An 18,575-nucleotide genomic window follows, 5' to 3' on the forward strand; every position below is an offset into this window, starting at 1 on the left:
GGAATGAGATTGAGAATATCCTAAAGGTGTTTTTAAGGAGACAATTCGGAGTTAAATCCACCACCTCTTATCAGGTTATTCTCTTGAAAATTGGTGTTCAATCTATTGGGATATAGGCGCCAAAAGAGTATATAAATACATTACAAAAGTCAAGAATAAGCGAGATCACACATTACCACACCTTGCTTAGAATCTTGATTGTAAGCTACAAAGGAATCACAAGAACAAAATTCTCTCATGTGGTTGGCAATCAACATAAAAAAATGATTCTAAAGATGGGGTGTGGAAGATCTCTTAGAGCGTTCAAGTGATGCTATGAAATATGTAGTCATCGAGGAAAGGTTAATGGAACCACTAAGGAAGAAGTGGGAAGATGCTAAAAGGACGAAATTAGAATATTAGCCCTAACACTCATTCGCACTGAACCGCACATTCTATGTATTGAAGTTGCATTATGGCATCCAAATATAAAGGCATGTAAAGTATGCAAGGAAGGGCTACTAGAGGAAGACTATCACTCGCTTTTTACATGCTTTATATATAGTGCAATTTGTGAAAGCTATGATGAAATATCTAACATATCATCCCCAAGTTACTAGTTAGTCTAATTAGGTCTATGCTCACAAGTGTCGTTACTTGAGAGAGGGGCTCCAAAATTACAAGATATTACTTATATTTACCTCTCAACTTGATGAAATGCATGACGATTATGAGTCTAAACAATCTCAAATAATAATCCAAATTCAACAACTATCAAAGCAATTCATGGTCATGAGATATTCTCAACTGTGTTCTCAAAATGTATTCATGAGATATGGGGAAGCTTCTAGTGAGATATCATTCAATCTTGGTGATCCTCACACTTTATTGATCTTGGCTTCGAGTCCTAGCACAAGCTACACAATATTCATATTGATTGGTAGTTCAAATGTTTTCTATTTCTGAAAATTATACCTTTGGTCTTTGGTCTTGCTCTAGTTTCAACTACCCTTGGTTTTACAATGCTTTTGATTCCCACTACATCATGCCTATTTCAACTAATGTTGTCGATTATTTTCGTGTGCTTGTTTGTATCCTTGTTCCTACCCATGATTCCAAATTTGTTCATATCCTTAATCCCATTCACAACCTCTTTGTGGATTTATTTAGTTTCAACTATAAATTTATGACTATTATGTGGTCTACCATCCTCGATGTATTAAAGCTATAAGACAACTTGCACAAGAATATCCTTTGAGCTCATCCTTTGATTATGCTTTATGTACTATTTTTGTGAGTTTATTTCTATTATAGACAAAATTGTTGGCCTAAGTTCATAATAAAGCTAAAGATTTTAGGAAAATGGTGAAATTGATTGAAAGAATTTAGTTCTTTTATATGAATATGTTGCTTATTTTGACAAAAAATAAAGTATTATCTACTTAGGAAATGCACATGCATTGTTTATGAAGGTGTCTTTAATTACACCTTGTCTCTTCTCTCTCTTAGAATTTAGTCTCGTCTTGGTTCCACTCTACTCTACTCGCCCGTGACAGTTTGTTCACCTTCCTCTTTCTTGCTACCATGTCCGACTCCATTGACAACTTAAACCAAGTAATGGCAGCCTTGCAACAACTTCAACTAAAAAATGAAATTCTTCAAGAATCATTACAAGAGCTTCAAACCGGCACATCCAAAAACCCACCACCCGCTGAGCCACACCCCCCAATGGCACCTAGCCCAACCACTTCCCCTTCCCCATCCATATGTCCTCGAACCTACCGTCAACCTACTGAACCAAATTCAATAGCACGAGGGTGCATGTTTGCAACTTCATCAATCAAATTTGGCTTATCATTCGCTTATAACCCCCAACATTATGCAAGCGATTTTTTCGGGTCGGCCTTGTCAGCACCCTTCTCTCCAGACCAACGCATGTGTGGTTTACACCATAGGCCGAGACCTCATCCCCGCTCTTAGAAAACTTCCCCACCTTCCTTGATGAGCTTGAAGCCACATTCGGAGAGATAGTCTACACTTCAAAGTTTCATCAGATTGCATGCAATGTCAATTGGGATGACCAAGCCTTATGCAACGATTTTCGTCAAGGCCTTTGAAATGATGTCAAAACTCTTCTCTTAAACTTTACAGAGCCCACATCGTTGTCTCAGGTAATCTCCCAAGCCGTTCAGTGTGATAATCAACTTTTTGAGCTTTGTTAAGAGGAAAGTGGGAGTCGAGAGTTTCAATCTTCCTCCCGAAATGCACCAATTGCAAGGTCATACGTATCAGTTTCGCCAACCATGCCAAATTTGCCATTCTCCAATGATACTCATACCTTGATGGAGGTTGACCCATACCCCTGTGGAGGTCAACCACACTCAGTTCCAACCATCAATTGATGCCCAACGATAACATCGATGTGACAATGGCCTCTGTCGCTCCCCGGCCATGCCATCTGCCACTGCCCGGTGTGGGGCCCTCAGCACCAATTGCACCATGAACGTCTTGTGAGGGTTTCTTGACAACAGGAAAGCGACCAAGTCCAGCTATAGTAGGAGCCATGACGTTGGATGCTTTCTTTACTCAACTTCTCCATGCTCCTACAATTCAATTATGCCATCAAGAGGTTTTGCTTTGAAAGTAAGTCATTGTTTTGGGTCTACTTCAATACAATCCCATGCCTTGCTCGATTCATGTGCATCTACTTGTTTTATCGATATCTTGTTTGTCCGAACACACAATATCCCCATTGTCCGTAAATCGACAACAACCCATTACAATTTGCCCCCCTCCCCCCCCCCCCCCCCCTTTATATAGTGATGGGAGAGACTCAATATCTCCTACTACATGCAAACATGATGTTTTTTCCCTAACACGAGTGTTCATGCACACTAGATGTCTTAGCCTTTTCTATCATACTTTTTCTTTTTAACTCAAGTGTTCATGCACACTAGATGTACATGAATAACTTTCTTTATCATGCTTTTTCTCTTAACTCAAGTTTTTATGTATGAATAACTTTTCTTTCATGTTTATCTAGAATATTTACGTGGGATCAACTTTTGTATAACTAGAATCTATAACTTTATACTCATAATGTGTTAGTATAATAGTAAGGCTTGGAATTGTTAACATGGAGGTATTGGGTTCAAATCTTGCCCTATGCTTGTAACTAGGGTTTTCCTATTCTTTGCAAACTATGGGTTCCAACCTTCGTTCAACATTTCCATTCCTACGATTTCTGTCAATCCATCGGTAGAGACGAGTGCTCGCATCCAATATAAGGGGATCAGGTTGACCGTCATTGCTTGGCCACACCGACCTTTGTAGTCGGCGGCATGATTTGGCGCTACATCGCCACATCGCCATCACACGTCCCTACGCTAAATTGGACTACAAAAAACTTGGCCCCTTTTATATCATCGAGCGAATCAAACCAACTCCCCTTTCGGCTAACGATTCCCCCAACATTCAAGATTCACAATGTTTTCCAGGTTTCCCTCCTTGAACTCTACCATCCTTCTCGAATTTTGTGGAATTGTCGAGAAGGGAGAAGTATGAGGTTTGACCAAATCCTTGACTTACGCTTTCATCGTCGACAATTTAAATATTTGGTGCTCAACAAAATGCTCCGAAGGCCATTTCAGTTTTTCAACAATGGTACCCACATAAGCCGATCGTAGGTCTTAGGAGGCAGCCTTAAATGGAGGAAAATGTCACATACCTATGCCACTGTGGAATGTAGGGGTTGAACCCATGACCTCTTGGTTTCCATTGGGTAATCTTATCAACTGAGCTACATCCATTTGGGCATTATCATATAAAATTCACTTTGATGCATTGTAAGTTGAACACTAGAACTTTCTAGAAACTTCTAGAGAATGCATTCTCTAGAATATTCCTAGCTTGCATGCATACCTCCACCTTCTTGTATCAATACTCAAATGCACCTTGATTCTAATAAAGGTGAACAACACTAGTTACGGAAGCATAAGTTGAGTTCTTGTTCTCATTCTCTTGTCTCTTGTCTCTCTTAGTATTTAGTCTCGTCTTGATACCATTTTGTTGTAAACCAATTGTCTCATGGGCCAATTTTGGTCTTCGAAGACGCTAATATGTCTTCCTTCCTTCCTTTCTCTCTCTCTCTAGTGACTTATGCCACTTACATTACACATGGGACACATGAAACTCTTGACATGCTACATCATACAAGAAACTATTCACATTCTAAGTGATACCCAATGTGAAGGAATGTAATTTGTTGTGAATAATACGTCATCCAATTGGGCATTAACTAGTAAGTAACAACAAATCTCTTTAAACCATTGAAGATTAGGGTTAACTCCTCCATGTTGATAGTAATGTTTGTTTTTCTCTATTCTCCTTTTCTGTAGATCCAATATTTGTAAAAGCACTCACATTTTCTTTGATAAGTTTGGATTTGAAATCTACACAAACATCCGAGGATGTAGATTCTCTTCCATTGTAATGGTTTCATCATCGATGTTGTATCTAGAATTGAAAGTTTTTTCATGTAGAAGGTTGTTACGTTTTCCATGGTAAAATAGTGAGATAATTTACATTGATTGGTTTTTTCATGTAGATTTTTTTAAAATCTATGGTAATTAACGAGATATTTAAATCTTATATAATGACCATTAAAGATGTTCCTTTTCTTATTTTCCGTTAATTTCAATCAAGTGCTTACTTAATGACAAGATTGGCACCCAACATGATTCGATTGAGTTCTATGGATGACTTCTGTCCTTACACTACTACCCAATGAAACAAATCAAGATGATTGTGAAAAAATTAGTTTTCCAATGATTGATCAAGATTGAAAGCATAATAAGGAGAGCAACACATAAAAGGGAGGGCTTAGATTGATGAAATTCTAATGCCAAATATAAAAGTGTAGATTGGATCATTACACGACTTTGTTTTAGACTCACCGCTGTCGTGCATTAATATTTCAAGTTTGAGACGCAAATATAAAACCAAATTTTCTAATTGTGGAGTCCCACTCTTGAGCACTAATGGCCCATAAGTGTGACCCAATATGGGTATGGTGAATCGAGACTGTGTTTATATGTATGTATATGTTGCGAAAATGATGTCGTGATGTAGTGTGTTGACGAGAGGAAAAGTGTCGGACTCCAGTTATTTTATGGAAGGTTAAAGGCATGCTAGAATTAGAACAATTGTCAAATGCAAACTACTCATCATATATCAACGTTTCTCTTAGTGTATGTAGATAGAAAATTAACAAATTGATTAAGTTTAGCGAGTGAAATAGAAATTGGTCATGGAATTGTATCAATTGAGGCAAGCTTAGAGAGTGAAAAAATTGTATGCAGTGAGGGCGAAATAGAAATTGTATGTAGATAAATAAAATTACTAGCCCATTTTCTTTAAGGTTGCTCACAATTTGGAACCGTGCCCCCTCAATACATGTTGCCTTAAGCCCGGAATGTGTATCTTTTTTATATAAATATCCCAATCAATGTCATTGAAATCAACGCCAAATACTTGTTTTTCTTCAGTTGATACATCTTCATGGAGTTGTCGTGTATTTGAATTGTCAAATCTATAAAAACAGGAACATGTTGGTTGATATGGAGGAATCACAATGAAGTTGAGCATTGTTTAGTTATGTATTTTGTTGCATGAATTTACTTCTAATAAAATGTATGCAAGATTTGGTGTTTATTTTTTTTTCAAAACAAAATATCCTTCCATCAGTTACGTAGAAAGGTCATAACGGTTCTAACACACAAAATATTTTTTCCCAAGCCCGTCTTGTGTAAGATAATGGCCGAGGAAACAAATCTATGCAATAGCAACTCGATACTCTAAGGCCGATTTCCACCCATTCTATTCCAAAAGCTCGCTTCGTGGTACTAGTGTATCAAGTACTTTTCGAGAACGAAGGAACACGTCTCCTCATCTCTACTATGATTACTATTACTATGGTTTTTCTTTCTCTTTGTTTGTTATTATTAGCGAGTAGTATGTTGGGTCGAGATGGGCGGGCGGACGGACGCCCACACAAAAAGAAGACGTCCGGACAAAAAGAAAAGGCCATTGACAGACATCCATCCCTCAAAGCCCTAATCTCTGCCGCTTCCACGATCACGAAGAAGACGCCATCACTGTGAATCGACCAACGCTCCTTCTTCCGGAATAGCTATGGTGATCTCTCTTCTCTCTCTCTCTCTCTCTCCTTCTCTCTACTGGTTCTCCATTTGAATTCCTCTATTTCCTGTTTTATCACAATTCTCTGTTCATTTCCTTCGGTTTCCTCTCGCTTACTACGATCCCACATTTCAAGGCTTCCGTTACTTCTTCTTAATATTCTCTTTTATGATTTTTTCTCTTGCAGGCAGATATCGATGAAACAGCAGCGTCAGGAGTCCAGCCGAAGAAAAGGACGTTCAAGAAGTTCTCTTTCCGTGGGGTTGATCTTGATGCATTGCTTGATATGAGCTCTGAAGAGCTCGTCGAGCTTTTCCATGCTCGTGCTCGTAGAAGGTTCGTTTATATCTTCCTAATCTTTGCCTCTTGTTTCCTCTAATTGCGAATGTTCATTTTTCTTTTAAGCATTGTTATATAGTGGTAATAGAAATTTGGAGAAAAGAATGTTCCATCATTGACGAGCGTCCAGGGAATTGATTCTCTGATGCTGTCGATCATGTTTCCCGAAATCTACATAATTATTTTTAGTGTCAATGCTTATAGTGTAGAGAAATTATATATACATATGTATATCGTTTCTTGTAAAATGTCTTCTCTTTCTTGTAAAGATGTATATATGTATGATTTATTGTTATATACCACATTTATTGATATAGTGTAGAGAAATTATTTTCTTGTCAAAGTCTCTCATTTCTTTGGAAGTCCATCTTTTTTTCGTCAAAACTATCTTTTTGTTGTTTCCAATGTTTGATTTTCTTTTGCAGGTTTCAAAGAGGATTGAAGAGAAAGCCAATGGCTTTGATCAAGAAGCTCAGGAAAGCAGTAAGTAATTAGTCCTTGGATTGTAACCTTACTATCTTAAACTTTGAGATTTATGGATTTCTACAACCAGTGCGAGCATTATAGCAGTTTCGGTAAGATTAGTAAGAGGGCCACAAAATGCATCATACATTCAATGTTGCATTCCTGGATTTTCTTATCAATTTAGATTAGAATGAGCAGGTGTGTTTTTAGCTGTTGAGGGTTCCCAGCTAATGATTGATAATACATTGAACATGCACTCGTTGATATATTTTCTTGTTTAGATAATTCGATGTATCCGCCATTTTAGTTCGTGATAGTGGATTTCTGAAACTCGCCTAAATTGCTGGCTGTTTATGATTATAGAAACGTGAGGCACCTGCTGGAGAAAAACCTGAACCAGTACGAACTCACCTGAGAAACATGATTATTGTTCCTGAGATGATTGGCAGCATCATTGGTGTATACAATGGAAAGACTTTCAACCAAGTTGAAATCAAGGTAACTGTGTACATCTTCTTTGTTTCGAAGACTGGTATCCAGGATTATGGAACAATTGTTCATTAATCTATTCATGCATGAAGGAATCAGAAATTGTAAGAATTTAGGATACATATATTTACCAGACAGAAATTGTGATGTTACAATTGAGTCATGGGATATTTGGAAGATAAGAATATGGACAATGTGTAATAAGCTAGAAACAATTGACAACTAATAGGGAAGGACGATTAAGAAGCAGGCATTTAGGTGATTATTGATGTAGGCATAATATATATATATATATATGTATGTATGTATGTATGTATGTATGTATGTATGTATGTATGTATGTATGTATTTATAGCTGTCTTACTTCTAATGCAATGCTCTTGTACACTAATTTACTGGAGAAAGGATCTTAATTTCTTTTTGTTATTCTTTGCGCTATTCCTTCCAATGCAATGCTCATGTAGCCTAGTTTACCAGAGAAAGAGAAATAGTTGAGCTAATTTAAATTCATTATGCTGTTCAATATGTACTCATAACTGTGTGGGCAGTTTGGTATAAAGATTAAAGAAACAATACAAGATTTCATACATCACCTAAGGAAAAGTTTATATAAAGGTGTGTGTGTTTATATAAATACAGAATAGAGACAGATGAGGTTTGATGTTTCTATTCAGGTAATGTGTGTATTGAGATAGACAGACGTACACGAAATTTATGGTGACAATTGTAGTTATGGTGATGGTTGTATTTGAGAAATGACAAAAAAATGATGAATTTGATCCAGAAAACAGACAGATTAAGGTTAGTGTTCCTCTTCAGTTCAGTTTTTACTAGTCAGACAAGAAAAGAGAGGTGAATTGCGAATATGGTGATTTTAAATGGAAAACAATCTTTCAAACACTAAAGGTGGTGCTGAATCTCCTGGGGTTGACAAATGGAAAATATTGAAGTCCCTCCAAAGTTTGAGGAAATAAACAAGTAATTTAGTGTTATCTAAAGATTTTGTTTGGAAAAATTGTTCTTAGAAAAGATTTCTCAGGAAAGTGCTACGTTTCAATTCAGTATTGACATTTAGGTAAATTTTGAAATGTATGCACATTCTAGGAAATAATGAAAATGTATGGGTAATTGAGGAAGTAAAGTAATTAAGAGTTTCTCACCTTAATATTTTTACTAGAAAAATAGTTTCCTTCCCTAATTTTAATTTTGAACAGATGTTCAGAGATGTGGTGTTTCCTGAACCCACCTCTAATGATTCACAGATATTCGTTGTTAGCACTCTTGTTTGAATGAACCAAAGTTTTTTATTTAATTCTTAATAAATGATGGGTGTGAGTGTCTTACCAATGTATTTGTTTTCATTTCAGCCTGAGATGATTGGGCACTACTTGGCTGAGTTTTCCATTAGTTACAAGCCAGTGAAGCATGGAAGACCTGGCATTGGTGCTACCCACTCGTCACGGTTCATTCCTTTGAAATAGATGGATAGGAACTGAGATTTTTGTCTATTACTGCTGAGCTTTTGGTCGTGCATGGTTTGAACCGGCAAAGTAAAAGTTACGTCATTGTGTTCCTTCTCTTATTGTTAATGAATGATATTCCAAAATATAACGTTTTTGAAGTTTATCAAGGATTGACTGGCTAAATCTGAGATCATGTGTTTACCAAACAACTGTTGGTGATTTATAAAGGTCATTTTTTTTAAAGGACTGACTAGCTAAACCTGAGATTGCGTGTTTACCAAATCACTGTTAGTGATTTACCAAGGTCATTTTGTTTGAAACAAAAGGGCTCTGGCCTTAATTAATGGCAAAGAGCATGATCAATGGCAAATTTGACGTGCACAGGAAGAGTTTTCTCAAAACCATCCTTCTTGGATATCTAATCAATAATTTGGTGCATTAAAATAACAAAATTGGGACAAGAGAATAAATGATCAGGGATAGTGGAATGCTCTATACATTCAAAAGTTGCTTGTGGCGTGGAAGACGGGAAGAGGAAAGTGGTTGCCTCACCCATAAAGCATTCATCTTAATCCACATTTAACTAAGCAAATGATAAGTGAAAACAAAAGTTCCAATCATAGATTGACATATTCGCATTCATAGGCCTCAACGAATGCATATGATTATGAACACAGACAGGTACATGTAAACATCTTCATCTTTACTTTTGGGAGAAAAAGTTTTTGTAAAAAAAACTTATCTTGCGAGCGAAGAAGCCTCCCTATGCATCCTATTCTTGGCTTAGAAAGTAGGGTTTTGGCAGAACACCCTATTTCATTTGAAAACATAACTTTGACCATATTTCCTCTTCTCGGCTCATATCCTCATCTCCCCTTGCATCCTCTGCCCAAGGTAAAATATGGTATGGTTGGCTCATCCAGCCTAATGTTTCTCTAATGATGTGATACCTTCTTGCCTACATCTTGTTCTCAACTTGCAAACATAGGGTTTTCTTGAAACACTAATTAATTAATTAGTGTTTTTTGAATGAATGAATTTATAGTGAATTAAATAAATTTTATTATATAATTTTTTTTTGAAAAATGAATGGTTTTATAATATTCTTGGGGCCATTTCTTATTCTTGATTATTGCAAATATCATACATGACGAATATCACGTATGTGTCAATCTATGGTTTCATTGCTATCACTAGCAATGGGCTTGGTTTGATTTCTTCGCATGTGTCAATCTATGGTTTCATTGCTATCACTAGCAATGGGCTTGGTTTGATTTCTTCGCGTTGAAACCAAACTGAATTGAACCAAACCATTTATATAAAACAAAAACTGAACCAAACCTTTTTTGAGCTTTCAAGCCATTAAACCAAACCTTTAAGCAAAGGTAAACCAAACTATTTAAACCAAAACTGTTTAGGGAAAAGTTGAAACCAAACCAAGCCATTTAATAAAAAGTTTAAACCTAACCACATTTAACTCAAACTACTTAAAAAATTAAATAAATAAAAATACACTAAATTAAATAAGCATCTATGGTTAAATAAATAAATAAATAAATAAACATTAATTAAGCCATTAGATTAAATAAATATTTAAGTTAATTGAATTAAATCAATAAAAAACATTAATTAAACCATTAAATTATATGAACATTTAAGGGATAAAAAAAGTTAGCCCAATAACCAATAAACCTTTAAACCAAACCACTTAAACCTATAAACCGATAAACCCTAGTTTCAAAACCAAGTTGAACTAAATCGAACCGTTTACTAATAATTAAAACCAAACCAAACCATTTAATTATTTTGGAACTTATAAACCTTTAAACCATGGTTTAATGGTTCGGTTCGGTTTGAACCGAAACCGGGCCCATTGCTAGCTATCACTTATCCTCTTGAGTTTAGTTATTGATAGATTAATGCATGTAATATGGTCAATGTTTTTGGGTATTTTCTTGATGTCTTTAGCTTGTTGATGTCATCATTTTGGTGGATGTGGACCTCTTAAGCCAAGCTTGTGGCTAGTAATCATGATCAATTGAAATTGTAAAACGCTAACTACCTGATACATATGGCAACAATGATTTTGATGTATGTAGGAAGTGAGTTGACAAACTGATTAAGTTGTTATCTCATTTGGGTACAGGTGTAATGGAATTGTAATAACTTAGGCCAACAAGATGATTGTAACTTAGATGATATAATTGAGAACCATCTCTCCCATTGCCTTTGTAAGCACATATGTGTATTGCAAAGCAAAGTCACTTGCCCTAGTAATATCACAAGATCAATTATCATCTCTCTCCTTGGAGACACCTACACCACTCGACCTCTCCCTTGTTGAAGCAGAAAACCAAAGAACAACCAAACGCCCTTGGATGCCGGGCCACAAAGCAACTCGTGGTGTAGAAGCAATTAAGAAAATAAGGAAACATGAGTTACACAACTTAGAAGCTATGGTTTGGGTACCTTTTATATTGGGACCATGGTCTACACCTACCTAGAAACCATTTGACCTCCTGCTTTAATAGACATATATATTATGTTAACTATATGCCATGGTGGAATCTAGGGGTTGGTCTCCATTGGGCACCCTTACCAACCAAGCTACATCCATTTGGGCATCCTTACAATTGGATCAATATGAGGTTCGATGAGGAGGACTTCTTTTCATAAATAGGTTGGAGCTTCTCCCACAATGCAAATGCCAATGTCTCTTTGGCCATACTGAAGTAGACGTTCTCGATGTCGTGAAGATTTTCGACAATGGTGGGTATATCAAGTAGAGCGGGCGAGAACAGGGATGTGCAATGATTGCACATGTACATTGAGCTAAATGTAAATAGAAATAAAAGGTAAATGTAAAGGGTGCTAGAGTGCACAAAGGCGTTAGTGAGAGGTAGATGTGATGTGTACTTTAGTGCACACACATGTTGTAAGGTAGGTAGTAGGTAGTGGGGTGATTGGGAGAGATTAAAGGGGAGTTAATGTACCACTCCCCTAAAATCGAGGCAAATATCCTCCTTTGAAAAGGAGGGGAATATTTGGCCTCCTTTATGGTAATGTCCCTCCCTCGAGATATAAAAAGAGGCGAGGGGGTTCTTCTTGGGCTCTCTCCAATGGATTTGTAAAAAGAAACAAGAAACAATAGATACAACGGTGATGATATACTACGAATTCTATCGTGGTTGGGCCGAAATCATCTCCATGCCCATCGTGTGTCCGAGTCAACCGAAATCGGTCGGCCAAAGTACACATTGTCATCCAATCCACGACATTGTCGGCTGTGAAGTGTTGGACAAAAAGTCCTACTCTGACCATTGTATCTTATTGTGAACATTCCCTATATTTAAGGCTTAGTTTCCTCTTGAGTGTTGGACGAAAAGTCCTTCTCTGACCATTGTATCTTACTGTGAACATTCCATGTAGTTAAGGCTTAGTTTCCTCTTGTATAACTAGGAGGAATTTCTCCTTATACAACTAACGAATGATAATATAGATAATTCTCTTTGCCATAACTATTTAATTGTCTCTATATATTTTCTATCTTTACATATTGTATTGATAATAGTGCACTATACTCTCATGCTTACTCCATGCTTGCTAGTTCTACAACAAGATCCACACTTGCTTCCACATAGTCGACCAAAGTTGACTAATAGATTACTCAACTAGACACTATAACTATCAACAAGTGGTATCAGTGCGATCTTGAAATCGGACAACATCAGTATAAGATAACTAGGAGGAATTTCTCCTTGTACAACTGACGAATGATAATATAGATCTTCTCTTTGCCATAACTATTTAATTGTCTCTGTATATTTTCTATCTTTGCATATTGTATTGCTAATAGTGCATTATACTCTCATGCTTACTCCATGCTTGCTAGTTCTACAACAAGATCCACACTTGCTTCCACATAGTCGACCAAAGTTGACCAATAGAGTAGTCAACTGGACACTATAACTATCAACAAGTGGTATCAGAGCGATCTTGAAATCGGACAACATCAGTATAAGAAGAGGTAGAAGCTCTAAAGGAAAGGACCAAGCCGACTAATACCTTCAAAAGAACAATGGCTTCAACATCTAGTACAGGTTGTCAAATCAGAAAGTTCGATGGAAAAAATTTGCCCTATAGAAGGAGATGACGCAGGACATGTCGATCAAACGCCAGATCGAAGCGGTCTGGCACAACAATAGACTGTCAATGATGACAGCCATAGAGTGGCAGAAACTTGACGAGATTGCAAGTTCGACAATCCAAATGCATCTAGCCGAAAACGTCTACTTCAGCATCATTGGCGAAACAGTTGACTGCATTCACTCTATGGGAGAAGCTTCAATCAATATACGAAAAGAAGTCGAGATTCTCCGAACTCATCTTGATTCGACAACTACTCAATATGATGGTGAGGGAGATAGAGCTAGCAACCTCCCATATCGACATCTTCGGTCAGGTGCTGACCAAACTCTCCTCACAAAGCCTAAATTTCGAAGATGAAATCAGGGAGATTGCACTCCCTTTGAGCCCCCCGAAGAGTTGGGAAGTGTTCTGCCACCATAGCCAATTACTCGATGAAGGAATCGGGCGGTGCTATTCGAAGAGCTTCGAAGAAAGTCGATGGGACTCACCATCGACGATAGTGGCAAAGCACACTTCTCCGGTGGAACGGTTCAAAGGACTAACCACGACCATAGCAGTCTGAGAAGGAGAAGTGACCGATAATGATTGAAGTCGAGAGGTGTGCCTTCGAATGCCTAATCCACACATTGCAGAAAGCCCGGCCACCACATGCCGACTGTTGGTCGTTGAACAAGAAGGGAAAAGGACAAAGACTTGAGCGGAATGCAGGCTCTTCCGACTTGAACCATCCTTCAACCGAAAACTAGATTCATGTTGCTGAATCACCAGCAGGAGAAGGCTCGTCGACCGGTGAATCCTGTATAGTGCAGAAGATGCACGAATGTTGCTGCTTGATTCGGACGCCACCATAGAGAATAGTTTTCAGACTATTCAAGTGCATAATCATTGCTGAATGGAAGCACCATCACCCTGCACCAAGTGAGGCACGTACCCGAACTAAAGAGGAGTTTAATATTCATCAGTATGTGGGCCGAAGATGGGTACACGATAACACTCAATGAGTCGTCATGGCAAATTGGAAAGGAAATCTACACATTGACCATGGCCTCAAGTTCAATAACTTGTACCCCCTTACAATGTATAGAATTTGCGGCGCTAGTGTCAGCGGTCTCCATGAGGATCCTAATGCAATTATGGATTCTGAGCTCCGAATGAAAAGTTAAGATTGAAACAATAAGATTTGAATGATGGGAGTCGAATCTACCTACACTAATTGAGGTTAGAGTCTAATTGTGACAAGACATTCTCGCAAACACTTGGATAGTCATCACGTTGGCTCGGGAAAATGTGGATGCATGAAAGCCCGAAAAACGATTGTCATGTGGGCCCATGAATCCACAAAAGCCAAAAATCAATTGGGCTTTAGAGAATTCCTAAATTCATGATGTGAGAGATTAAGGTTTGTGTTCCTCATCTGATCAGTTTTTACTAGGGCAGGCAAGAGAAGAGAGGTGAATTGCGAAAATGGTGATGTTAAATGGCAAACAATCTTTGAAACACCAAAGTTTGAGGAGTGAAAAATCTCCTGGGGTTGACATGTGAAAAATATTGAAGTCCTTTAGGAGTTTGAGGAAATAAACAAGCAATATAGGGCTACCAAAAGATTTAGTTAGGAAAAATTGTTCTTAAAAAAGATTTCTCAACAAAGTGCTATGTTTCAATTTAGTATGGCATTTAGGTCAATTATGAAATTCATGTGCATTAGAGGAAATAATAAAATGTATGGGTATTTGAGGAAATAAAGTAATTATAGAGTTTGTCACCTTAATATTTTTACTAGAAAAATAGCTTCCTTCCCTAAAGCATTAACAACTGGAAGTTCATCGATTCAAATTAATCGTTTGCATGTGGTAAATAATGTAAATTTACAAGGAAACCAAGAACAACCTATTTTCATTCCTTTATATATTAGAAATTTACCATTGGAAAATGTTGTAATTTTAAGTAGATCTTAAGAGAAGGGATGTTTCGTGAATTGAATCACATCCATTTTTTGTCATCACTCTTGTTTTAATGAACCAAAGTTTTTTATTTAATTCTTAATAAATGAGGGGTCTGAGTGTCTTACCAATGTAATTGTTTCTTCATTTCAGCCTAAGATGATTGGGAACTCTTGGCTTGAGTTTTCCATTAGTTACAAGCCAGTGAAACATGGAAGACCTAGAATTGGTGCTACCCACTCGTCATGGTTCATTCCTTTGAAATTGATAGATAGGAACTCTAGACATTTTTGTCTGTTACTGCTAAGCTTCTGGTCTTGGATGTTTTTTTACTAGCAATGTAAATGTTACGTCATTGTTTTCCTTCCTTTAATGTTAATGAATGATATTCCAAAATATAACGTTTCTGAAGTTTATCAATGATTCACTGGCTAAACGTGAGATCGTGTGTTTACTTACCAAAGTACTGTTAGTGATTTATCAAGGTCATTTTGTTTGAAAGGACCTATTGGTTAAACTTGAGATCATGTATTTACCAATGCACTGTCCGTGATTTATCAAGTTCATTTTGTTAGAAACAAAAGGTTCTGTGCCTTCCAAGGTGTTTAATTAGAATAGGTGTTGAATCTATGTGGGGCACATTGTACATTATTATTACTTTTGAGAACATAGGGTTGATAGGGATGAATTTCCAGTTAATAGAATAACGCGTGTGTAGAAACATTACTAGCATACTGTCTTTAGGTTTGTTCACAATTTGGAACCAAGTCCCTTCAATACATGCTTCCTTAACCCTTGAATGTGAATCTTTTTCATGTAAGTATCCCAATCAATGTCATTGAAGTCGAAGCCAAATACTTTTTTTCTTCAGTTGATAGATCTTCATAGAGTTGACGTATATTTGAATTGTCAAATCTATAAAAATAGGAATAAGTTGGTTGATATATGGAGAATTAGGATGAAGTAGAGCATTGTCTATTAATGTAATTTGTTGCATAAATTTCTATCTATAGTTACTTCTAAGAAAATCTATACATGATTTGATGTTAATAGACAAACATATGACTATATCAACCATCGTGTAAACATGAGAGAACATAAAACACGAAATCCAAACATACATGCATAGTGGAGACAATAAAATCTATTAATGTTGTTGTTTCATGTGTCTGCAAGATAATATCTTATAAATAAGAGGTATGAAGATGTCATTGTGTATAGAACCAATGTATATTCACGATATGTAACCAAGATGTGTTAAGTGGGACCTACCTTCCTCCATAGAACGTATAAGGGTGATATATATTCACTATTTTGAGTGCGCGCTCATTGGCTTTGAGAGCTTGTTGTTGGTATGACTTGGAAGGCTTTGGAGTTGAACCCTAGACATAGTAAAGCACAATATTGCTTAGTATTTTTGGAGTTGAGTATCGACTCTCCATTATTGAATGAGAGAGTGATATATTGTAGTATTTTTTATCATACAATCAATAGAATTGTCTTCTTATTTTTGCTAATTAAAAAGGAAGATAATGAAAAGTGCCCCACAAGAGAAGAAGACACTCCTGAGACAAATGGCCATTCTTGGCTTGAAGAAAATATATAATTAAGTATGACACTGTGATGTTGGGTGTCACATTTGTGTCTCTTGGCGTCTTGATAATCTAGTTTTATATATAACGATTCATTTTTTATATAGGAATTCTAATCCAAAAGTGGATATAATAAAGTTCGTTAAGGGGATTCGTGGCATCATTTGAGTTAAGTATATAATTAAGGAATGCGATGAGAATAAGCCATCAAATAGTATTCCTTACACTCTAGATGTGTTTGATACACTCATGCCTTTGCTCCAAAATGGTGCGCTTGACTATGGACATGTAGACCAGCCAAGTGAGTTTCAAAGTTCTGAAAATTTCCAGCAAATAAGTGCTGAAAATGCACGAAATGTCCAACCAAACATGGTTGAACATTTGTAACAAAATGTGGTTTAAAATGAGCATGAAATTCAGCCCACGCATGATGTACATATTGAAGATGTATTACATAATGAGTGTATGTCTATTAAGAGTGCACAAAGTATGTCAAATTGGAAAATTGAGTGCACCTTTACTTGGTAGAACAAGATCAAGCTCTCACCATGCATCAAGTAATTTTGTGGATTATTCTATTGTTGCAATAGCATGTAATGAGGAGCCACTTACTTTTGAAGATGCATGTGATGATCGACATTGGATGAGTGCTATCCAATTAGAAATAGATTCCATACATAAGAATGGTACTTGGGAGTTATGTGAATTGCCAAAAGGAAAGAATGTCATTGGTACTAAGTGGGTTTACAAGATTAAACGAAAGTCTGATGGTAGCATTGATTGCTAAAAAGCTAGATTGGTTGCCAAAGGATATGCACAACAATATGGCATTGATTATGAGGAAACTTTTGCACCTACTTCATGCATGACTACCATTCGTACCATGGTTGCGTTGACTACCCAAAGAGGTTGGAAAGTGCATCAATTGGACATAAAAACAACTTTCTTAATTGGTGATTTGCAAGAAGAAGTTTATGTGAAGCAACCTCTTGGATTTGTTATGAAAGAGAAAGAGCATATGGTTTGTCGCTTGCATAAAACCTTGTATGGTCTAAAGCAAGCTCCACGTGCATGGTATGAAAAAATCCATAAGCACTTGATTGTTCTTGGCTTCACCTGTAGTCCAATTGAAATCACACTTTATGTATGCAAAGATGGGGTTGATCTTATAGTGCTCGTTCTCTATGTTGATGTCATACTCTTGGCTGGGTGATGTGATGGAAAACTTGATATTCTTATGGCTGATTTGCAACATACTTTTGATGTCACTTATCTTGATCTTTTGAGCTACTATCTTGGCACCCAGTTTGTATTTGTTGAAGGGGGAATGGTTATGCATCAAGGAAAGTATGTTGAAAAACCACTTCAACGTTTTGACTTTGAGGATTGCAAACCCGTTTCTACACCTATGGAGATAGGATTTAGGTTCTCAGTTGAGGATTCTAGTGATGCATTTGATACTTCTCTTTATCAACAAGTTGTGGGATGTCTTATATATGCATGCAATATAGTATGTAGTTTCCTAGTTGAGTCGATTCATGCATAGCCCTGACAAGCAGTGAAACATGTGTTTAGATATCTTAGGGGCAGTTTGAGCTTGGGTCTCTTTTATGGCAGAGGTACTCAGCCATGCTTGCATGCTTTTACAGATAGTGATTGGGATGCTTGTTACGATACTCGCGTGTCCACTAGTGGTAATTGATTTTTCCTTGGAAAGTCATGTATATCTTGGTTGAGTAAAAAGCAACCTACAGTGGCGACATCAAGTTGTGAAGCTAAGTACAAAGCAATTTTCACAGCTACAGTGGAGTGTATATGGCTGAGACGCGTTTTGATGGATCTTTGCATGGAGATTGATGTTGCTACACATATTCTCACAGATAGTCAGAGTGCATTGGTTGTTGCACGACTATATTATCACTATGTGAGAGAGCACCTTCATGCAAGAGATATTGATTTGG

General features: G+C 36.9%; 1 protein-coding gene and 1 long non-coding RNA gene across 2 annotated transcripts; one reads left to right on the forward strand and one right to left on the reverse strand.

Moving 5' to 3' along the window:
• The first annotated feature begins 6,033 nt into the window (after positions 1–6,033).
• LOC147862688 (small ribosomal subunit protein uS19) lies at positions 6,034–9,100 on the forward strand. The gene is made up of 5 exons (XM_087321734.1): positions 6,034–6,174; positions 6,365–6,513; positions 6,942–6,999; positions 7,345–7,479; positions 8,838–9,100. Exons 1-5 carry the CDS (start codon positions 6,172–6,174, stop codon positions 8,949–8,951), a joined length of 459 nt encoding a protein of 152 aa, XP_087177860.1. The 5' UTR covers positions 6,034–6,171; the 3' UTR covers positions 8,952–9,100.
• Positions 8,946–9,265, reverse strand: LOC147862689 (uncharacterized). The gene is made up of 2 exons (XR_015529983.1): positions 9,194–9,265; positions 8,946–9,117 (listed from the first exon to the last, which is right to left on the reverse strand). It is a non-coding gene; the product is annotated as an uncharacterized LOC147862689 (long non-coding RNA).
• Between the last annotated feature and the right edge of the window lie 9,310 nt (positions 9,266–18,575).

Source organism: Azolla caroliniana, unplaced genomic scaffold, assembly GCF_043228905.1.
Source record: "Azolla caroliniana isolate FFs.n. ecotype wild unplaced genomic scaffold, voAzoCaro1.0.p SCAF_6, whole genome shotgun sequence".
NCBI lineage: Eukaryota > Viridiplantae > Streptophyta > Polypodiopsida > Salviniales > Salviniaceae > Azolla > Azolla caroliniana.

Excerpts from the sequence above, each read along its gene's own strand:
- LOC147862688 (XM_087321734.1), top strand. Across the intron at positions 6,514-6,941 it reads CATGCTCGTGCTCGTAGAAG|GTTTCAAAGAGGATTGAAGA; the intron begins GTTCGTTTATAT and ends TTTCTTTTGCAG. Across the intron at positions 7,480-8,837 it reads TCAACCAAGTTGAAATCAAG|CCTGAGATGATTGGGCACTA; the intron begins GTAACTGTGTAC and ends TTTTCATTTCAG.